A 19,287-nucleotide genomic window follows, 5' to 3' on the forward strand; every position below is an offset into this window, starting at 1 on the left:
ACCCACGCAGGCAGAAGCCTGATAAGTGTTGAAAGTTCTTTGTGTTTGACTAAATAAAGGAACAATAAATTCTTAACCAAAATAACTTCAAAAAATAAGTGAATATGTGCATTTAAATATCAAGTTCACATATAGATGGGTCAAAACATAAAACACAGACATTCCCACATATCATGTTTAATATTTATTTGTAAAAGCTTCTATGATAATCATTTGCCAAAGGGAGGGTACAAGTGCCTCAGATAAATATTCCCAATATTTAGTACTCAAATAGGGAATAGTCCAGTTATTTTTCCCAAGCTTAAATCAGAATTCTAATATGTATGAAATTAAGCTTCAAAATCATTAGAAGTCATCTCCTGCTTTCTACTTGCTACCACCTACAATCCTCTGGGAAAGATCCATAGCTTTAAGTATACTGATAACATTACATTATATTATATTACAGCACAATAGTATTCCCTTACAATCATATACCATAAACTGGTATAGCCATTCTTCTTTCCCCACTTTCCCACCCTTGTCCAAAAAGTTCCCCTCTTCCCAAACCATACATCTTTCGAAAAGTCTCTTTCCTCAGCCTGTTCCTCAGGTTTTCCCTGAACATCTGATATTTTAATTATCTTTTCCTGTGTTTTAAAAACCTTGAAATTTGGACACAAATAGTCCTCTGAAAGAATCTCCTAGGTACAAACTGTTCTCTCCTTTTCATCATTTTTACTGAGCTCTCTCCCTTGCTTAATCCTAAGTTCTTTCCAATGCATTTTTGACTCTTCGATTATAGATGAGCATGTTCTGAATTCAGAGTGGCCCCTTGCCATCCATTAACTGAGCTCCTCTCCCCTTTAAGGAATGAGTCACTCCATATGTATAACAGGTATTTATTCCTCCAGGGAAAGTGTGTGACTCTTCAAGCCTGACACTCTCAGTCTACAGAATTGCTCTCTGTTTTCTTTCACAAGATGGAGGTTTCTTAAAACATTGTTATTGCTCTTTTTGTTATATGGGATGGGACTCCTGCCTCGTATCAATTCTATTTGAGAGTCCTTGAGTATTTTTCCGATACAGCAGCTAGGTGATCCAATGGATAGAGCCTGTAGTCAGGAAGGCTCATCTTCCTAAATTCAAATCTGATCTCAGACACTTAACTAGCTGTGTGACTCTAGCCAAGTCACTTAACCCTATTTGCCTCAGTTTCCTCACATGTAGAAAGAGCTGGAGAAGGAAAGGCAAATTACTTCAATATCTCTGCCAAAAAACAAAAAACCCCAAAACAAATGAAGTCATGAAGATCAGACATGATAGGGGGGAAAAATGACTGGATGAATAAGCATTATTTCTGTTCTTTTGCTAACGAGTCCTTTATCTGTCATGAAGGTCTTGATTTCCTTCTTGTAGATGCCAAGCAAATAATTTATATCTCCCCAATATTCAGATGGAGAAAAGGCTCACCTAACTTAACAGTTATTTTCCTAGCAGTTCCACTCAGCTGCTAATTCTGTGATCAAAGCCCTCCACTACCTAAGGACAATTGAATATATCTATTCTTGTTCTGATTAGAAAAATCCATATATATTCCATCAATCATCCTTCCCCAAGCAGTACATAATTTCCTCTTGGGATTTCAGTAAATGTGAGCTCATAGTTACTTGGAGCCTTTGCAAGGACAAGTAACTAATAGTAGTGGAACATGCCCTCCCTGACAGGAAAGATTGGATTACTCCATTTTTTCCTATATCTTTGGTTTATCAATTCCATCCCACCTTCAATCTTAGATAGAATTGAGAATCTTAATAGGTTCAAGAGTAGGATAAAGCCCTACAAGTAAATGAGAGGATAAAGGCCCCACAAATAATTGAGAGTCACAAGAAGACTTATTAACGAGGTACATGAGAGAAGCCTTGTCCCCTGGACTGTGTTTAAGGGTATCATCTGGGAAATCATGCCCAATTCCAGCATTCCATATAATTTCCTTCTATGAAAATGAGAGTATAGAGAGTAGGTAGCCTAGGAAAGCATATGAGGCCTTTCTTTCTCTAAATTAGACAAGAAAAGCATCTGACAGGATATTCTGGAGATTTTCCTAAAACCCAGATCTGATCATGTCACTACTACCACCACTCTCATTCAATAAATTGCAGTGGCTCCTTATTACTCTCAGTATTAAACACAAATGTTCTGTTGGCAACCCTAACCCTCATTCCTTTATAAGCTGGCTCCTTCCTATATTTCTTCTTATACTTTATTCCCCTCTGGGTACTTTATAATCCATCAACATCTGCCTTACTGTAGTGCCGTCCCAACTCCATGACTGTTCACTAGCTGGAATGTTCTCCTTACCCACCTTTACTCCCCCAAACTCCCCAAAACTCCTTTGAGACTCAGCTCAAATCCTAACTTCTGCTAGAAGACTTTTCCCAGTCCTTCCAGCTATGTGTCTTCTTCTCTGAGATAACCTTTCATCTACATATTTTGTATAAACATAGGTATTTAAATGTTGTCTTCTCCGCTTAGAATGTGATGTCAAGTACAGAGAGTATATTTTCTTTGTACCCCTATTCTTTGTATGCTTTGGGTAATACCTGACACATAGTAAGTGTTTATTAAAAATCTGTGGACTGACTTGTGGGTCAAGGCAATCATGCAGCTATGGACCTCTCCCTTACCAAACAGTCAAGCAGAGTAGAGCAAAGCAAAGATTGGAAAAGGGTCCTGAAGATCTGTGATAGCTGAAGCAGGGATCCAAAAGGAGGGACTGCAGAGCAAAGCCAACTTTGGATTGGAGATAAATAAGACTGGCAACTACCCTAAAATCCCTTAGCCATAGGAGATCAAGCAGGAGATATCGCCAGCCTCCAATCCAACATGTTCCCTCTGTTTCTTTGATTGCTTGTCAAATCAATCTTGGTGCGTTTTTAGTCCAAATTCCCTTCCTTTATCTTTCTTCCTGTGACCCAGACATAGAGAGGGTGGAGGGCAGGAAAGTAAGAAAGAAATGTCTGTCTCATTTTGTGGAATTGTGTGGCAATAAATCAAAATTTGACCTTTAAAAATGACTTAAATCCTATGAATAGAGCCAGTAGTGATAAATAATAAAGGCTCATCCTATAAACAGGGATAAGCTGATTTTCCTATCTTAATTTTTGAATATGATTCAGATCATATTTCTAGGCCCTCAAGCCAGAAAAAGGTTAGGTTGGTAGAAGAAGGCGTGGTACCTATCTGTACTCTGAGTGCCCTCTGGTGAGCAATGGGAAATACTACAACCATTGGAAAAAGCCAACATATATGTATGTACTGACTACCCTCTGATGTTGCTATTAATCTAGTTGATTGAGGAAAGTGCCAAAATTAAATTTTATGACTGAGTGATGAATCAATTGCATGGGAGACTATTTCTCTGTGATTTGCCAAAAGCACAGTAGAAGTCCCTCATATTTTAGATAGAGCTTCTCCCATACCACAAAATACATACCCTACACATACCGGCCCAAATAAATGCTTGTTGATTGATTTGAACATTTAGCATTTCAGCGTCCAGAATATTTATTTGTTATTCTCTGAGTGAATATCTTACATGTATCTTATGCTAAGACTGTCTAGCCCTTTTAAGATGGGAGGTTTCCTTAACTTATGCTAGGACAAAGGCCTCTGAAAAAGTAACTTAATATAATGGGAAAAGCTCTGAATCTGGAGTTAGGAAATCCTGGATTCAAATTCTGTCCTGTACATTTACTAACTATATGATCCTAAGCTAATTACTTGACCTCCCTAACCCTCAGTTTCTTCTTCTATAAAATGGAAATAATAATGGTACATACTTCCCAATGTACTATCCCTTCTGTGTTCTTTTTTCCTTCATAAAAAAATCTGAGAGGACAAGTTTTTATTGAAAACTTTTATAAAAACAAAATTAACACAACCAGGATAAGGAGGGAAGTTTATTAGGGGGGAAAAAATCTATCTCAAATATCAGTGAGAACCAGGTTTGATATTCAACATCCATAGGAAACTACAACTAAGCCCCTAAATAAGTACCAATAATGAATCTCATGAAGTAGTTGTGTACATTCAAATCTGAGTTATAATTATATAAAATATATCCAATGAAAACATGCAGTACAAATTTGAATAATGTTACCACTTCAAGGGGATTCGTTATTTATACAAATGGGAACTGTTTGTTACACAAATATATAAAAAACAAAAGTCATTCCCTAATAAGTGGCCAAAGGAAATGAACAGTTCTCAGAAGAATTGAAAACTACTAACTATACAAAATATTGCTCCAGTTTTCCAAAGAATGAACATTTATTAAATACCTACAACATATCAGGGATTGGTGCTCTAGACTCAGGCCATATAAAGATAAAACTCAAAGTCCCTACTTTTGAATTGTTTACATCTTATATAAATCATTAATAATAAGAGAAATGCAGATGCAAATAATTTTGAGATTTTGCCTCGCTTTAAGCAAACTGGCAAATGAGATAAAAGATGAAAATAAACAATGTTGGAAGAATTGTGAAAAGACAGGAATTTTAACACATTTTGGAACAGCTAGATGAAGCTGTGGATTAAGTTCCACGCCTGAATTCAGGAAAACTCATCTTCCTGAGTTCAAATACAGTATCAAACATTTACTAGCTATGTGACCCTGGAAAATTCACTTAAACTGCTTGTCTTAATTCCTCAACTATAAAATGAGTTGGAGAAGGAAAAGTTAAAAACATGCCAAGAAAACCCTAAATGAAGTCATAAAAAGTCTGATATGACTGAAATTATTCAACAACCAAAAAAATACATTATTGATAGAGCTGTAAATTGGTCCATCCATTCTGGAAAATCCCACAGAAGTCAATGATAAGAAAGAAAGGTCTTATATACACCAAAATATGTATAGCAGGACTTTTTGTAGTAACAGAAAATTGTAAACAAAGTAGATAACTATCATTTGGGGAATGACTAAACAAAAGTGATGCATGAATGGAATTGAATATTACTACATTATAAGATATGGTGAATATTATGAATACAGAGAAGCATAAGAATATTCTTGTGAAGTAATGCAAAGTGAAATAAACAAAAACAGGAAAATACTACATATCTGTGGTATCAAATTGAAATGAAAAAGGAGGAATAAACCTCCCTGCATTGACTTAGAAAACCATACATTACCTGTGTTACATTTTATTTGTATTTATTTTGTTCAGTGTTTCCCAGTTGCATTTTAGTCAGGTTGGGATCATACTGGACAATGCTGAAGGCTTCAACAGAGCCTCATGGCCATGTGTTTAACATATCTACTACAGACAATTACTACATCAATGTAAATAGAATAAAAATAATAGGACAATAAAAACTGAATTCTATAAAATTATAATAATCACGTCCAATACCAAATAGAAATAAAAGAGGACATATCTCTCCTATCTTTGCAGAGGTGGGGAAACAAAAAGTATGAAACACAGGCTTATGATACTGAAAATGTTTGATATCTTGATTAGTCTTGCTAAACTGTTTTTTTCTTATTTTTTCATTTTTATTCTTTCTAATAAGAGATGGCTCTCTAAAAGGAATAATACTGGGAAATATGAGTGATGTAAAATATGCATACATACATATATAGATATGTGTATTATACACATGCACACATATATGTGTGTGTATACATATATAAATTAAAAAAGAAAAGAAACACTTCTGTGCTTGGAAGTGTGTGAAGACAGGGAACAGATAGGAAGGAAGTGCTATGAAAGGGCACCTAGATACAACAGTAGTAGCAGTAGAGGCAGATAATTAAGGCTGAGCTGTAACATATCTCTGAACCTCATAAATCAGGTTGGCTCAGGGTAGAAATAATAATAATAATAATAATAATAAACAACTAATATCTGTATAGCACTATTATATGCCAGGCACTCTACTAAGCTTTTACAATTATTATCTTATTTGAAAATTCAAAACATCTCTGGGAAGGAGAGATGGAGCCAAGATAGCAGAGTAAAGGTAGGAACAACAACCCTGGGAAGCAGGTATTATCCCGTTTTATATATGATGAAACTAAGGCAAACAGAGATTTAAGTGACAGCTAGTTAGTATCTGAGGCTTTATTTGAACTGAGGTCTTTCTGACTCCAAGTCCAGCATAGTCTTCTCTAGAATAACTAGGAGATCCAAATTTTCATAAGTGAAAGATGAAAAAGCTCTGACCATTGAGGAATTGAGGAAGAATTATCACAGAATGAAATGGATTTTCTCATTAAGTAATGAGTTCCCCATTGATAAGGGTGCTCAAGCTAAGGGCTATAACAATTTGCCAGAGATGCAATAGAGTGATTCATAGCAATTTTGACAACAGACTTTCTGAGGTCCCTTCCAATTCAGAGAATGTGTGATTTTTATTCCACTAATTCTTGTTATAACATATTGTATTGCTAAACTATTATTCAAGCAATTAAATTATTATAGTTAAATAAGTTACTTTTAATTATCCCACATATTGTAATTCTATTTTTGTGCTACAAAGACACTTTGGCCTTTAGGAAAGGAAAAGAGGAAAAGGAAAGGAAAGTGTATTTGGGATATAGTAGTCTTTGTCAAATTCAGAATTAGTTGACTCATTTACTAACATTCCTAGTGTTTGTCACAAGCCCCTAGAACTATATACAGGAGCTTCTCCCACAGAAAGCCAGTCCTGTTTGCACCAGCCACCTAACCCTTCAGAAGCAGAATGGTTGCCTCAGGGAATGACTGCAGAGCAAATGCTGATCTGTACTGGCAGAAGGAATTTCCAGGCCAGGAGGGGAAATGAAAGGGAAAGAGAATAAGGATTTTTAAGTGCCTATCATGTGTTAGGCACTGTAGAAAGCACTTTGCAAATATTTTTTATTAATGAAATCACAGGTCCAATCCAAAATATTTATATCTCATATGTGTACACACACACACACACACACACACACACATATATACATATAATGTTGCTATAGCAGTCTCCAGCTTGCCCCTGACTTCCCCACTACATAGTGGCTTGTTCAAGCTAAACATTCCAAATTCTGTTAAGCAATTCTCCCATAATACAGCTTCAAATTCCTTCTTCCTTCTAGATACTATTCTCTGGAGACCTTACCCTACTCAATGTGCAGTCAAAATGTGGTGTTCCAGACCTGAATGCAATCCTCCAGGTTTATAACTTAACCTGTTCAATTAACAGTCCTCTTCTTCTAGCCTCTCTTCTTACAGCCTGAGCTCACTTCAGCTTTATTGGCAGCCACATCATCCTTCTTGTTGACTCATTGGCTTCAGTCCATTATGAATTTAGCCTTATTAACTTCACTTTCAGAGAGGGCCATTCTCTGACATCATCTTCAGATTCAGGAGAACAACCTAATTGGGAACAAGTAGTCTACTATTCACATTTGACAGTATATATATATATATATATATTATATATATATATATATATATATATATACACACACACACATACACACACACACACACACACACACACACATATATACATACATAAACTGTGTAGCGACAAGAAATTTAAGATCCAGATGTTTGGGGCTGACTAAATTATACACTGTGTCTGTATCTATTTTGTAAATATCCTGCCTTGTTAGTTTTGTGTATATTCTGTGTTTCCATGCATCTGTAAGCTCCCTTCCATCCAGAGTTACATCACCTTTTTCCAGGACTTAGCTGGTAAATGTTTTAACATCTAGTTCAGGGCAGGGCAGGAAGAAAATGTACACACAACATAGTTTTATGTTTAATCTGAATTAACTTTTTTCCATCACTTTCTTAAATCTAAACAAACAATAAATCATACCCTGTAGTGTTTGCCAATTTTCATAATATAAAAACTTACACTGACAATTGAATAATCAGACCCCAAAAGATGGAAGAACTGGCTCCCCCACCCCAATGCTATTCTCTTCCCTTCTGTGTATTCCTCTGTAGTGCCTAAGCCAGAACTCTGTCTACTATTGACTGTTCTAAAGTCATCTAAATCATTCTCCTAAGAAATAAGTGAAACCATCTGGGAGTAGCTGGAGACAATTAGAGGTCAAATGTTAGGACATTTGACATTTATTCATTCATTCAACCAGTGAAAGAGGTATTAAAATCTTTACTGTGTACACTGCTGTGCTACATAGTAGCAGAATGGGGCCACAACTATAAGAGAAAACTTTATAGGCAGCAAGGAAATCAGCTTCCTCAGATAACCTAGCTTTGATGCCCCCTTCCCAGTATTGTTTGTTTCTAGCATTTAGCACATGATAAGCACTTGATAAATTTTTTTTGTTTGTTTATTCATTCATTCCAGTTCTACAGGCTCTTGTCACTATCACTGTCATATCCACACACTTTGGAATACTGCAATGAATACTTGTTTAGATTCAGGAAAGACTTAAATGAAAATTTCAAATTTTTCTAAATTCAAAAATGAAAAAGGAAAATTCTAGCTCCAACATTTACTAGTTGTATATACCTGGCTGGTCATGTTACCCCTTAGAGCCTCAGTTTCCTCATATGTAAATAATACAAATAATGATATCACATTGTAAGGAAAGGATTTTCTAGTTCTTAAAACTTTCTATACATGAATCATTCTTTTTAATGACATCTTAGCCAGAATGCATACAAATCTCTTTTCTCTTTTCAGACAAGTTGGGTTTTATTTTCCCAAATGAATTTTTTTTAAACTAAGGAAAAAAATGTTTAAGGGAAAATTTGTCCTACAGAGCATATATTTCTTCTCTATCCTGAAATTACTTTTTTGAGCCTAGATCCAAAAGAGACTTAGTAGTAGAGGATATAAAAGCCTGGATTTGGGGTCAGAGGTGCTGAGTTTAAATTCTTGCTCCGCCATTTACTCTGTGACCTTGAACCTATCATCTTTTCTATGCCTCTATTTTCTTTTTTTTTTTTTAATTTTTAAATAGATTTTTATTTACAAGTTATATGTATGGGTAATTTTACAGCATTGACAATTGCCGAACCTTTTGTTCCAATTTTTCCCCTTCTTCCCCCCACCCCCTCCTCTACATGGCAGGATGACCAGTAGTAAATTAGATACACAATAAGTATACATGACCAAACCATTATTTTGCTGTACAAAAAAGAATCAAACTCTGAAATAATGTACAATTAGCCTGTGAAGGAAATCCAAAATGCAGGCAGGCAAAAATATAAGGATTGAGAATTCAGTGTTATGGTTCTTAGTCATCTTAGTCTTCTTTCGCTGGGTGTAGCTTCATTACTGCTCCATTGGAACTGATTTGGTTCATCTCATTGCTGAAGATGGCCAGGTCCATCAGAAATGATCATCATATAGTATATGATGTATATAATGAAAGTTGAAGTATATAATGATCTCCTGGCCCTGCTCGTTTCACTCAGCATCAGTTCACGTAAGTCTCTTATGCCTCTATTTTCTCACCTATACAATATAGAAGTTATAATAGTTGAGTTGTGATGTCCCTTCTAGCTTAGCTTGGAGTTTCATATTTATCTCTTTAAGTGTCATCTTGTTAAATTTTGTCATCCATCATAATCCATGAAGATAGTTTAGGATCCTCCTAAAATCCAACATATTCATTTAGCCCTTCCAACTTCTTTCCCCCTCAAAAAAAAAAAAAAAAAAAAAAAAACTTTGCTTAGTGTGCTATCTATGTCTTGGGTGACATTTTATGCAGAAAATCAAAAGATGCTAAGACTGGTAAAGATATTTGGAAAATAGAAGTGAGGACACCAAATTGACAAATGAGGATTACAAAAGTGGAGGGAAACACCTCAAGGGCACAATATGAGTGGTCAGAAGAATAGGTGAGAATACTTGGTAATAGATGAAGACAACCAAGGAGAAAAATAAGGTATGCATGACCCATGTCAAATTCTTTACTTCTTATGGAGGAGGGGAAAGAAGGAAGGAAGAAAAGAATTTGGGACTCAAAATTTTTTAAAATATATGTTAAAATAGTTTTTACATGTAATTGGGGAGAAAGTAAAATACCCCACCAAAGGGAAGAAAAGTGAAGATAATTAGTAGATGGGTCATTAGGGATGTTGGGCCTTCTACCAATATACCTCCAAATCTAAGGATTCCCCTTTCATCAATTTTTTTTCTTTTGTGAGCTCCAAAAATTGAAGTACTTGTTCCCTTCTGGCTTGGTATCTCCAATTACTTCTTACTGGGAAGTTTTCACTCCTCGTAGAAATGCAGTTATTACTTCCACATTGTGAGGGTTAAGGTAAGACACTCTGAGATCTGCAAAATCTCCATAAAATATTTTAGCTGTCTCTTCTTACCAAAGAAGTCTGAATTTTTTCTTCTTTTTTATAGGATGTTTACAAAATTTTATTATAAAATGTGGGTTAAATATTTGGTCATAATCTCAGTGTCAGCTACTGCCCATGTTGGGTTATCTGTGTTTTCCGCAAAACTCCTAAAGAATCCCCATTTAATTTCTTCTGCCATCTTATGACATACTGAAAGTTGATGGGGAAAAGTTGTAATGTAACTGTAGATAAAGTCACCCAGTTTCTTCTTCTCCCTCTTGACCTTAGGCACTTAGTCCTGGGATATTTTCTAATAGTTTTTAAATATCTGTAGCTAAAAGGAACAGATCAGAAAAGGTGGAGGGGGCATAATATGGTATAATAGGAAAAAAATATTAGAAAATTTTAAGGAAAACTTTAATGTGGTAAAAAGAACACTGGACTGGGGAGCAGAGCCTGGGATTCAAACCCAATAGTCAAAAGACTTGAGTTCAAATCCTGATCCTACCAATTACTATTTTACTATATTGAATAAGACCCAACTTCCCTGAGTCACAGTTTCCTTACCTATAACTATATGATCTCTTAAGATTACTTCTAGCTCTAAATCTAGGTTCCTACAAAACATTATAAGTCTTACAATCACAACTACATATATGTAATCTATGTCAAATCACTTGCTTTCTCAGTGGAAAGGGGAGGAAGGGAGAGAATGTATAATTCAGAATTTGAAAAAGAGAATATTAACATTGTTTTTACATGTAATTGGGGGGAATAAAATATTAAACTTTTTGTAAGTCTTGCTATCAAGACTTATTTTGTATAAGGAATCTGACTCTTTGATCAGAGTGAACTGGCCTTAAGAGTGAGCACAAAGCTTGCATGTGCTATATTTGGTAATCTTTAAAATATAAAGGAAACTTAGTCTACTCCCTTTCAGGCTTTTCAAGAACATTCATTTTTAACTTGTTCTAACAGACCCATATGCCCAATCTGATTTTTATCCTAAGGGCTTTTTTTCAAGTCTTGTAGGATAGAAGGGGGTCGGGAAGTGAACACAAATATGAATACTGGGTTTGGGATACCCAAAATATGTAGATGAGATTCATTTATTACTCAGAGAAAACTGTAGCCTATATCTCTCATTCTCCTACTTTGGAGTCATGTTAGGTCATTTCCTGACAATTTCTCTCTCTCTCTCTCTCTCTCTCTCTCTCTCTCTCTCTCTCTCTCTCTCTCTCTCTCCTGACTTAAAAATAAAAACCAAGTCACTGTTTATTTTTAACCTTCTCTCCTCTTCTCCCCCTCAGTGAGTCAGGAGGCAAAATATTAACTCCTAGAGAAGACTTTAGCAACGCTGTTATAGTGGCTCCCTGCTCTTAAGTCCATGTTAATGTCTTATTATCCCCATGCTCACTTCTGCAACTCAAAAGGGTGGGTTTTCATAGAATTCAGCCTGGCCATGGCTTTATAAGCTTTGCAATGATTTAAACCCTGGCCTCACAAGTAATGTCTGTAAGTAAGTTACTCATTGTCTCTGAGCCTCAGTTTACCTATTTCCCTGAGTCTAAGGTTCATTTGTCCCCTGCCTGTCTGGGATTTACAGAGCCATACATACAGTCTGGATTGGGCAAGGCAGTGAATGATCTCTGCTTCATCATTTCTGGTTAGAGCTGCACCTCAGGTAGAGTATCATTTTAATATTACTATTGATGACTTCCATCTTCCAAAAAGAACTCTGGCATTTCAGCCACCTCATATTCTTTTTTCAACTCCACTTCTACTGGTTCTGCTTTTTCTTCCCTCTGTCACAGTCTCTTAAAATAATAATTTCATCTTTTAAAGGAGAATTATCTTTGAGACTGACAAAGTCCTCCCAATTCTCCCCTACTCAGTCCAAAGCTACTCTTCTCTGTCCTTCTACCCTTATAGGCTTATATTTCTCACTTTAGGCATTGTTAAGGTAGCCCTCTGGGAGGATCCTGGTGAACTTCTCATAATCTAGAGAACTTTCGATTATTGCTTATATATTATACCAACTTCTGTGATAATCTTTGATAGATTTCTTCTGGAAATCTCCTTCTGAAGCATCTGGTATTCGAGAGCCCCTTTCTCTATCCCTCTTGACAAAGTTACTTCCATATAATTTTGATAGGTCTATCTTTGAATAATCTTAGTTACAACTATTTGTACCTCTACACTAAGCTTAGCATATTCCCCAGCTCAACATAATTACCTGCTAATTGGGACTTATTCCCCTACAACTATTTTCTTATAACCTAGAGCTCAGTCTACTCTGTGAAGTTGCAGTAGTTCTACTGTTCTAAATTAGAGTTTCAGTTCTCTATGCAAGTCCTCAAGTATACATCTTTAGTACAGATCCCAGACAACTCAGAAACCTTTTTTACATCTTAGGTTTCAATGTATAAGTTTGGGACAAACAATTAAACAACTCATGGCTCTAGCCGCCATCCAATACAAGTATTACCAAACCATATAAGAGACACCTAACACCAACAACAAAAGCATTTAATTAAGACATGAAAGAAACACAAAGTAAAAAATAAGCCAAGTGGTAGAATCTACTCTGCGCTTTATATAATTGTGTACAATCTACTACAATTCTCCAAACAGGGAGATAGAGAAAAAACCTCCGTAGGTCTCTGAAACCTCTGAAAGGTCAAACCTGAAACTTAAGTTATAGGAGTATCACAAAATACTAAGACTTCTTCCCATCTCTACTCACTTCCATGAATCACAGCCTTTTTCCCCTTATTTCTGTCTCAGAGTTTGGCTCTTTGTTGCAGTTCTTCAGAAGTACCTCCATCTCTGTCCCTAGTCACTCCTTTCTATATACTACCTGTTCTCTTCCTTTTTGGGGGGGGGGTATGAACAACTGACAAATAACATCATAGGATTCTGACATCCTGGAATTTCTCTAATGAATATGATCTCTTAACTCTGAGCAGTTGAAAGCATCTTGTAAAGTTTCCACTAAGGACATGGGTTATTCCTGTCCCAAGAAGTTTTAGATCCCTCTACTTATATTCAAATTGTTTTTTAATAACTTTTTATTGATAGAACTCATGCCAGGGTAATTTTTTTACAACATTATCCCTTGCATTCACTTGTGTTCCGATTTTTCCCCTCCCTCCCTCCACCCCCTCCCCCAGATGGCAAGCAATCCTTTACATGTTGAATAGGTTACAGTATATCCTTGATACAATATATGTGTGCAGAACCAAACAGTTTTCTTGTTACACAGGGAGAATTGGATTCAGAAGGTATAAATAATCCGGGAAGAAAAACAAAAATGCAAGCAGTTTATATTCATCTCCCAGTGTTCTTTCTTTGGGTGTAGCTGCTTCTGTCCATCCTTGATCAATTGAAACTGAATCAGCTCTCTTTATCGAAGAGATCCACTTCCATCAGAATACATCCTCAAACAGTATCATTGTTGAGGTATATAATGATCTCTTGGTTCTGCTCATTTCACTTAGCATCAGTTCATGTAAGTCTCGCCAGTCCTTTCTGTATTCATCCTGCTGGTCATTCCTTACAGAACAATAATATTCCATAACGTTCATATACCACAATTTACTCAACTATTCTCCAATTGATGGGCATCCATTCATTTTCCAGCTTCTAGCCACTACAAACAGGGCTGCCACAAACATTTTGGCACATACAGGTCCCTTTCCCTTCTTTAGTATCTCTTTGGGGCATAAGCTCAGTAGAAACATTGCTGGATCAAAGGGTATGCACAGTTTGATAACTTTTTGAGCATAGTTCCAAATTGCTTTCCAGAATGGCTGGATGTGTTCACAGTTCCACCAACAATGTATCAGTGTCCCTGTTTTCCCACATCCCCTCCAACATTCCACATTATCTTTCCCTATCACTCTAGCCAATCTGACAGGTGTGTAGTGGTATCTCAGAGTTGTCTTAATTTGCATTTCTCTGATTAATAATGATTTGGAGCATATATAATCAAATTGTTGGGATGAAGGGTTCCTATCACTATGAATTCTCAGGGGCACTTCTCTGACCCAGCGTGACTACCTTTTCATGGTTGTTCTTTTTAGTGGGCCCCAGGAATTTCATGCCTATTCCTTCTGCTGCTGTTAATCATTGCTTCTGATTAGGAAGAATTTCACTCCTTCCTTCCCCTCATTCCAATAGCATGGAAACAAAATCTCTAATCTTCTCTGCCTGTCCCTGTCCCTGTCCCTAAAGCAAATGCACAAAGGTTTGCTTCTGTACACTTCAGGTTTTAAGAGTTTTTATTGTTAGTAAAAAGATAAGGAAACATGGCTGCAAGATATCTTGACAATTAAAATTATTCCTGGTGTTCAGGGACTATAGATTGACTCCATTGATTATTTCTTAATTCACTTCTTTGTCTTTAGAGCCAATCCTGACATATCTCTCAAGTATTTTATTCCTGGGGCTAAAACGACTTAATCCAATGGCTCCTGGATGTCCCTTTCTTTTTTTAAAGGCCTTTTTCATGGTTCTACCATATTTCTCTCATAAATCTCCAGGGGTTCCGTATAGTACTTCAGATAAAATACAAGCTACTTGCCCTGGAAATCCCTTTATGATCTGGCTATACCTACCTTTCAAATTTGTGGCATGTTACTACTTTTTACTCTATGTTCCAACTAAATTGGCCTCCCCACCAAAATTCAACTTTCCATCCTTTAACAAAGGCCTAGAGTTCATTCCCTCTGGGCTCTGCTGAATAGAATCTTTAATTTCATTCAAGATTTAAGTCAGATGTCATTTCTTCTCTAAAACCTTTACTGATTTCTCCTAATTATTAGTGCTCTTACTCCAAAACTTATCTCTCTCTTTATATGTTCTACCTTCCAGCCTAATGTAAGTTTTCATGGCCTTGCACATAGTAGCTGCTTAATAAATGTTAAAGTAGGGAGGGAAAGCAACCCCTTTCCAATTTAATATTGGTATTGATAGTGGTTCTTTTGATTTAAATGAGGTTCTTTTGCCCCTCATAGGATCACAGAAGATACCATTTAATCCAAAATCCTCATATAGTTGAGAAACTGAATCCCAGAAATCTGAAATGATCTGGTCAAAAGAGTGCAGCTAATTAGTATTAAGTTCAGGACTAGAAGAAAAAATGCCAGAAATGTCTACCTCCTTTTCATAAATTGAGGAAATTGTATTAGATGATTTTTAAAGTCCCTATAATTCTAACATTCTAGAATTCTATCCTCCAATTTGGATTAGAAGAGTTCACTCATAATGAAAACTCTTCCAAGAATAAGTGAGACTATTTGGGGACAACTGAAAATTCTTAAGGCATAAATAAGGTATCTGGAGAACAGAAGGGACTAGCTGCTGCAGTATGTCCATATTTTCATTCATAAAGAGCTAGAAGGGACCTTAGAGGTCATGTAATCCAACTTTCTCATTTTACAGATGAAGAAACTAAGGTCCAGAGAAGCTTGATAACTTGACCAAGTTTATGTAAGTAATTAGTGGCAAAATGGTCATTTGAAGCCAGCAACTTTGACTCCTAGTCAACTTGTTTTACTGAACCATAATACTGTTACCCTTGAAATAGAGGTATCCGCTCTTGAGGTATCAGCCCTGAAGAAGTGAATGCATAGGAGCATAAATGAAGGTCTTCCAAACTGTCCAGTCAGGTGGTCCACCTAATTTACCCCAGCTTTGTGTAGCATGACCCCTTCCTTTTCTGGTCACTCAGTCCTCTTCTGTCCCTCCTGTCCTCAGGTCTTTACATTGGTTGGCGCTGCCCTCATTACCTATGGGACTGCTACCGTATTGGAAATGAGTCAAAGTGCTTTTGTGGACACCTACTGGCCAATCACCGGATCATCTCAGGTAGAAAAGAAAAAGGTAGAAGATGGGAAGCAGAAGAATTCTCCCATCACACAGAGCAGAGGGCATCCAGATCCAGTTTTACAACAGGGAGATAAAGGCTGGATCCTCTCAGGCACTGGGGAATGGACTAGATCCTGTCAGTTATGAGAGGGATAGATCATTCCCCACCTGCTATTTCCCCCCACACAGATATATCTGTTCCTTGTACCAAGACTGCATGCCGGTGTCAAATGTTCTGCTTCATCCCATCACGGCCAGAAGAAGTAGGAGAGTTCTGGCTTCAGAAACGATCCGGTTTTGATCCCAAAGCTTGGAGGGCCCTTTGTCGTTGCAAACACAACCACGAGGAGCACTTAGCCACGGGGTCCCATGCCTGTCGACATCGCGGTATCACTCCCCTGGGAACGGGTGATGGGAAATGCTAATGGGGGGAGGGATAAAAGAAGTAATTGATTGGAAAAAATAGAATTGTGAGTGGAGATGGAGCACTGGCTACTGAGGGAAGTAATTTAGGAGTGAAAGCAACCAAGGGTATTTATAGTAGTTCTTCGGGAGCACAAAGACTCAAAAGAGATTTGTTAGAGTAATGGAAAAAAGTGGAATTAGGGAAACCAAAGCCCTCCTCTCAGGATTTTTTTTTAATCCAAACTTGGGTCATCCAGATGCACAAAAGAATGAGATTTATTTACAACTGATCTGGTTTCACATAAAAGTGTCATTTTAGGGATGGAAATAGGGGATAGAAATAGCATTGGGAATGAAAAAGAAAGGGGGACAAAATCAGAATAGGAAGGCGAGAAGAAAAAATGGGGATATGATGAGATTGGGCATGGGAATAGAGGCTAGTTATATAGACATCGGGGTTCAACGGTTAGAATGCAAGTGGGGATGGGGGTGAAGTTTAAAATGGGAGTGGTAAGAGGAATGAGGGGGAATGAGGGAAGGGTGTTATGAATATGAGTGAAAAGAATGAAAATGGGAAGATCTAAGTGGGAGAGGGGAATCAAGATTGGAAGATGTTCTATTTTTTTCCATGTCCTCTGCGGCTGCTGGCCCCTTCCCTCTGCCGGTTCATAGGCTGCCAGTGTAACTTCTTCCAGTCAAACTTCCTTTGTGCCGCGTGTGACCGAAGATGGGAGGAGCACGAGACCTTCTTTGAATCGGAGGAGAACAGGAGGCAGGGAGGGCGACCAATTGGTGAGAAGAGCCGTTCGACGAAGGTTGCTGTACAATGAGGGGGACATGTGGAGAATGGAGCGCTATGGTGAGGGGGACTGTGCGCTAAGGGGGGGCATGGTGAGGGAGGCGTCTGGAGGAGTGAGGAGGATTGTACATGGAATGGAGCCGTGTGTACAAAGTATGATCAGTTATACCACGTGGTGAAGAGCCAGGTAGTAAAGCACTGCCGAAGCCACAGCCGTCTCTCCTGGGTCTTCTCCTCCCTTCTCCCCATTCTGCCTTCTCTCCCTAGCTTCTGGAGATGGCTTGGGTGCTGCCATCACCGTACATATTTCCTATGGGGTTCACATATTCCCCAGCCCCCTTATTGTAGCCAACACAAAGCTACAGTTTATCGAAAGGAACTTTTTTTACTCAAAAATTAAAGGGAAAGAGAACAAAACTAATAAGAGTAACTAACACATTGGCATTAAAAAGAGAGGAGGATTTTTTTTAATCCACGTCTAAACAAAGTTGATCGGTTTGACTGATCGAGCTTAGAGAGCAACAAGTCATTGGTTCTATTCCTTTATTTTAACTTCTGACCCACTTCCTTCCATCCTCATAATTAGATGGAAAGAATAAGGTTTTTGCTCCATTTGCCTCCCTCTCTCCTTGAAGGTATCAAACAAAGGAGCGAGCAGAAGGAGGAAACTGTGGCTCAAATTTATGTTATCAAATTGGATCAATTCCCCAAATTCTCCCTGAAGACTCATCCTTGAGGGTTTCTCAGTCCAGGGGAGAAGGACTTATCCTAAAGTCCCTTAATTATGTTTTTATACCATATAATATGTTAAATAAACACTAAAATTGGATATGCATATTAAATCTCAACAAAGCAAGATGAGCATTCCCCTTACAAGGCCAGATGGAAAGATAGCTTTATGAGGGTGGTAAGGGACACCAGATGGACAAGGGAGCCATATGTGAAGGAAGGTGATATGGTAAGGTTAGCCATATAATGAAGTTGGCTGCACAGAAATATGAGGGCCATATGGAGGAAGAGTCAAAAGGTAAGGAAGACCATATGGTGAAAAATTCTATTTGGAAAGAAGGGCCATACAGTGCAGAAGGGTCATATGGTGAGGGGTCTCCCAATCCCCATAACCTACTCACCCACTCCGACTTTCTTTTTATGTATCTGTCCCAATTTCCTACCTCTTCCCCCAAATCCCTTTGTCTATATCTATTCTTCCAGTGCCATTCTCCTTGGATCTAGGACCAGCTTTTATGTAATCATTCCCCATACCTCTCAGAGTATACTTCAACTAACCATTTTTCTTGCCCATCTCATCTATTGTCACTCATTCCTCAAAGCCACCCCACCACAACTATCCATGACCATCCCTCTCCCCCACCCCATGCTGGTTTCCCCCCAGGAGCTGACTGCATACCTTTTGCTGAGAAGCCTGCCCTCCAAGATACCATCCTCCCTTCCTCGGAATATGAGGCCCTTGTGAAGCAGAGTCCCCCAGGCTCTTTTGTGCACTCTGGACCTTCTGGTCCTGGCCCCAGCAAGCCCTTCTGATCCTCAACTCTCACGTACTCTGCTCTTCCCTCCCCAGGGACATGCAGTATTACACCCGGCATAGGAACATGTGAGCTGGGCTCCAACGCCAGAAAATAAAGATATGTCCACAGTGTATGGACATGGATAAACATAGATGTGTGTGAGCATACTAGTGCACTCTGTATGTATTGCCTATATATGAATTTATATGAATGCATATACACGTGTAATAGTGTTGTGTGGACATGGATATATATATATACACATATATATTATATAGTGTGTGCAGTATGTTATGTGCTCACATATAGCCACGTGTGTACATGCATACTAGTGTATTGGGTATGTGTGTGTATATATATATATATATATATATATATATATATATATATATAT

The 19,287-nt window shown here is 37.6% G+C and overlaps 1 protein-coding gene across 7 annotated transcripts in view; it reads left to right on the forward strand.

The window, feature by feature from the left end:
* Positions 1-19,041, forward strand: part of FAM221B (family with sequence similarity 221 member B) — a 49,115-nt gene extending 30,074 nt beyond the window's left edge. For 4 of the 7 annotated variants that reach the window (XM_051964899.1, XM_051964890.1, XM_051964907.1 and 1 more), the window contains 4 exons: positions 16,053-16,163; positions 16,353-16,550; positions 17,241-17,360; positions 18,761-19,031. In XM_051964899.1, the coding sequence (XP_051820859.1) occupies positions 16,053-16,163; positions 16,353-16,550; positions 17,241-17,360; positions 18,761-18,909 (578 nt within the window). In that variant the 3' untranslated portion in view covers positions 18,910-19,031. Of the gene's footprint in view, positions 1-16,052; positions 16,164-16,352; positions 16,551-17,240; positions 17,428-18,760 lie in introns of all 7 variants that reach the window. The other 3 variants (XM_051964915.1, XM_051964922.1, XM_051964932.1) reach the window with 3 other exon arrangements.
* Positions 19,042-19,287: the final 246 nt, after the last annotated feature.

The sequence above is a fragment of the Antechinus flavipes genome, chromosome 1 (genome assembly GCF_016432865.1).
Source record: "Antechinus flavipes isolate AdamAnt ecotype Samford, QLD, Australia chromosome 1, AdamAnt_v2, whole genome shotgun sequence".
NCBI lineage: Eukaryota > Metazoa > Chordata > Mammalia > Dasyuromorphia > Dasyuridae > Antechinus > Antechinus flavipes.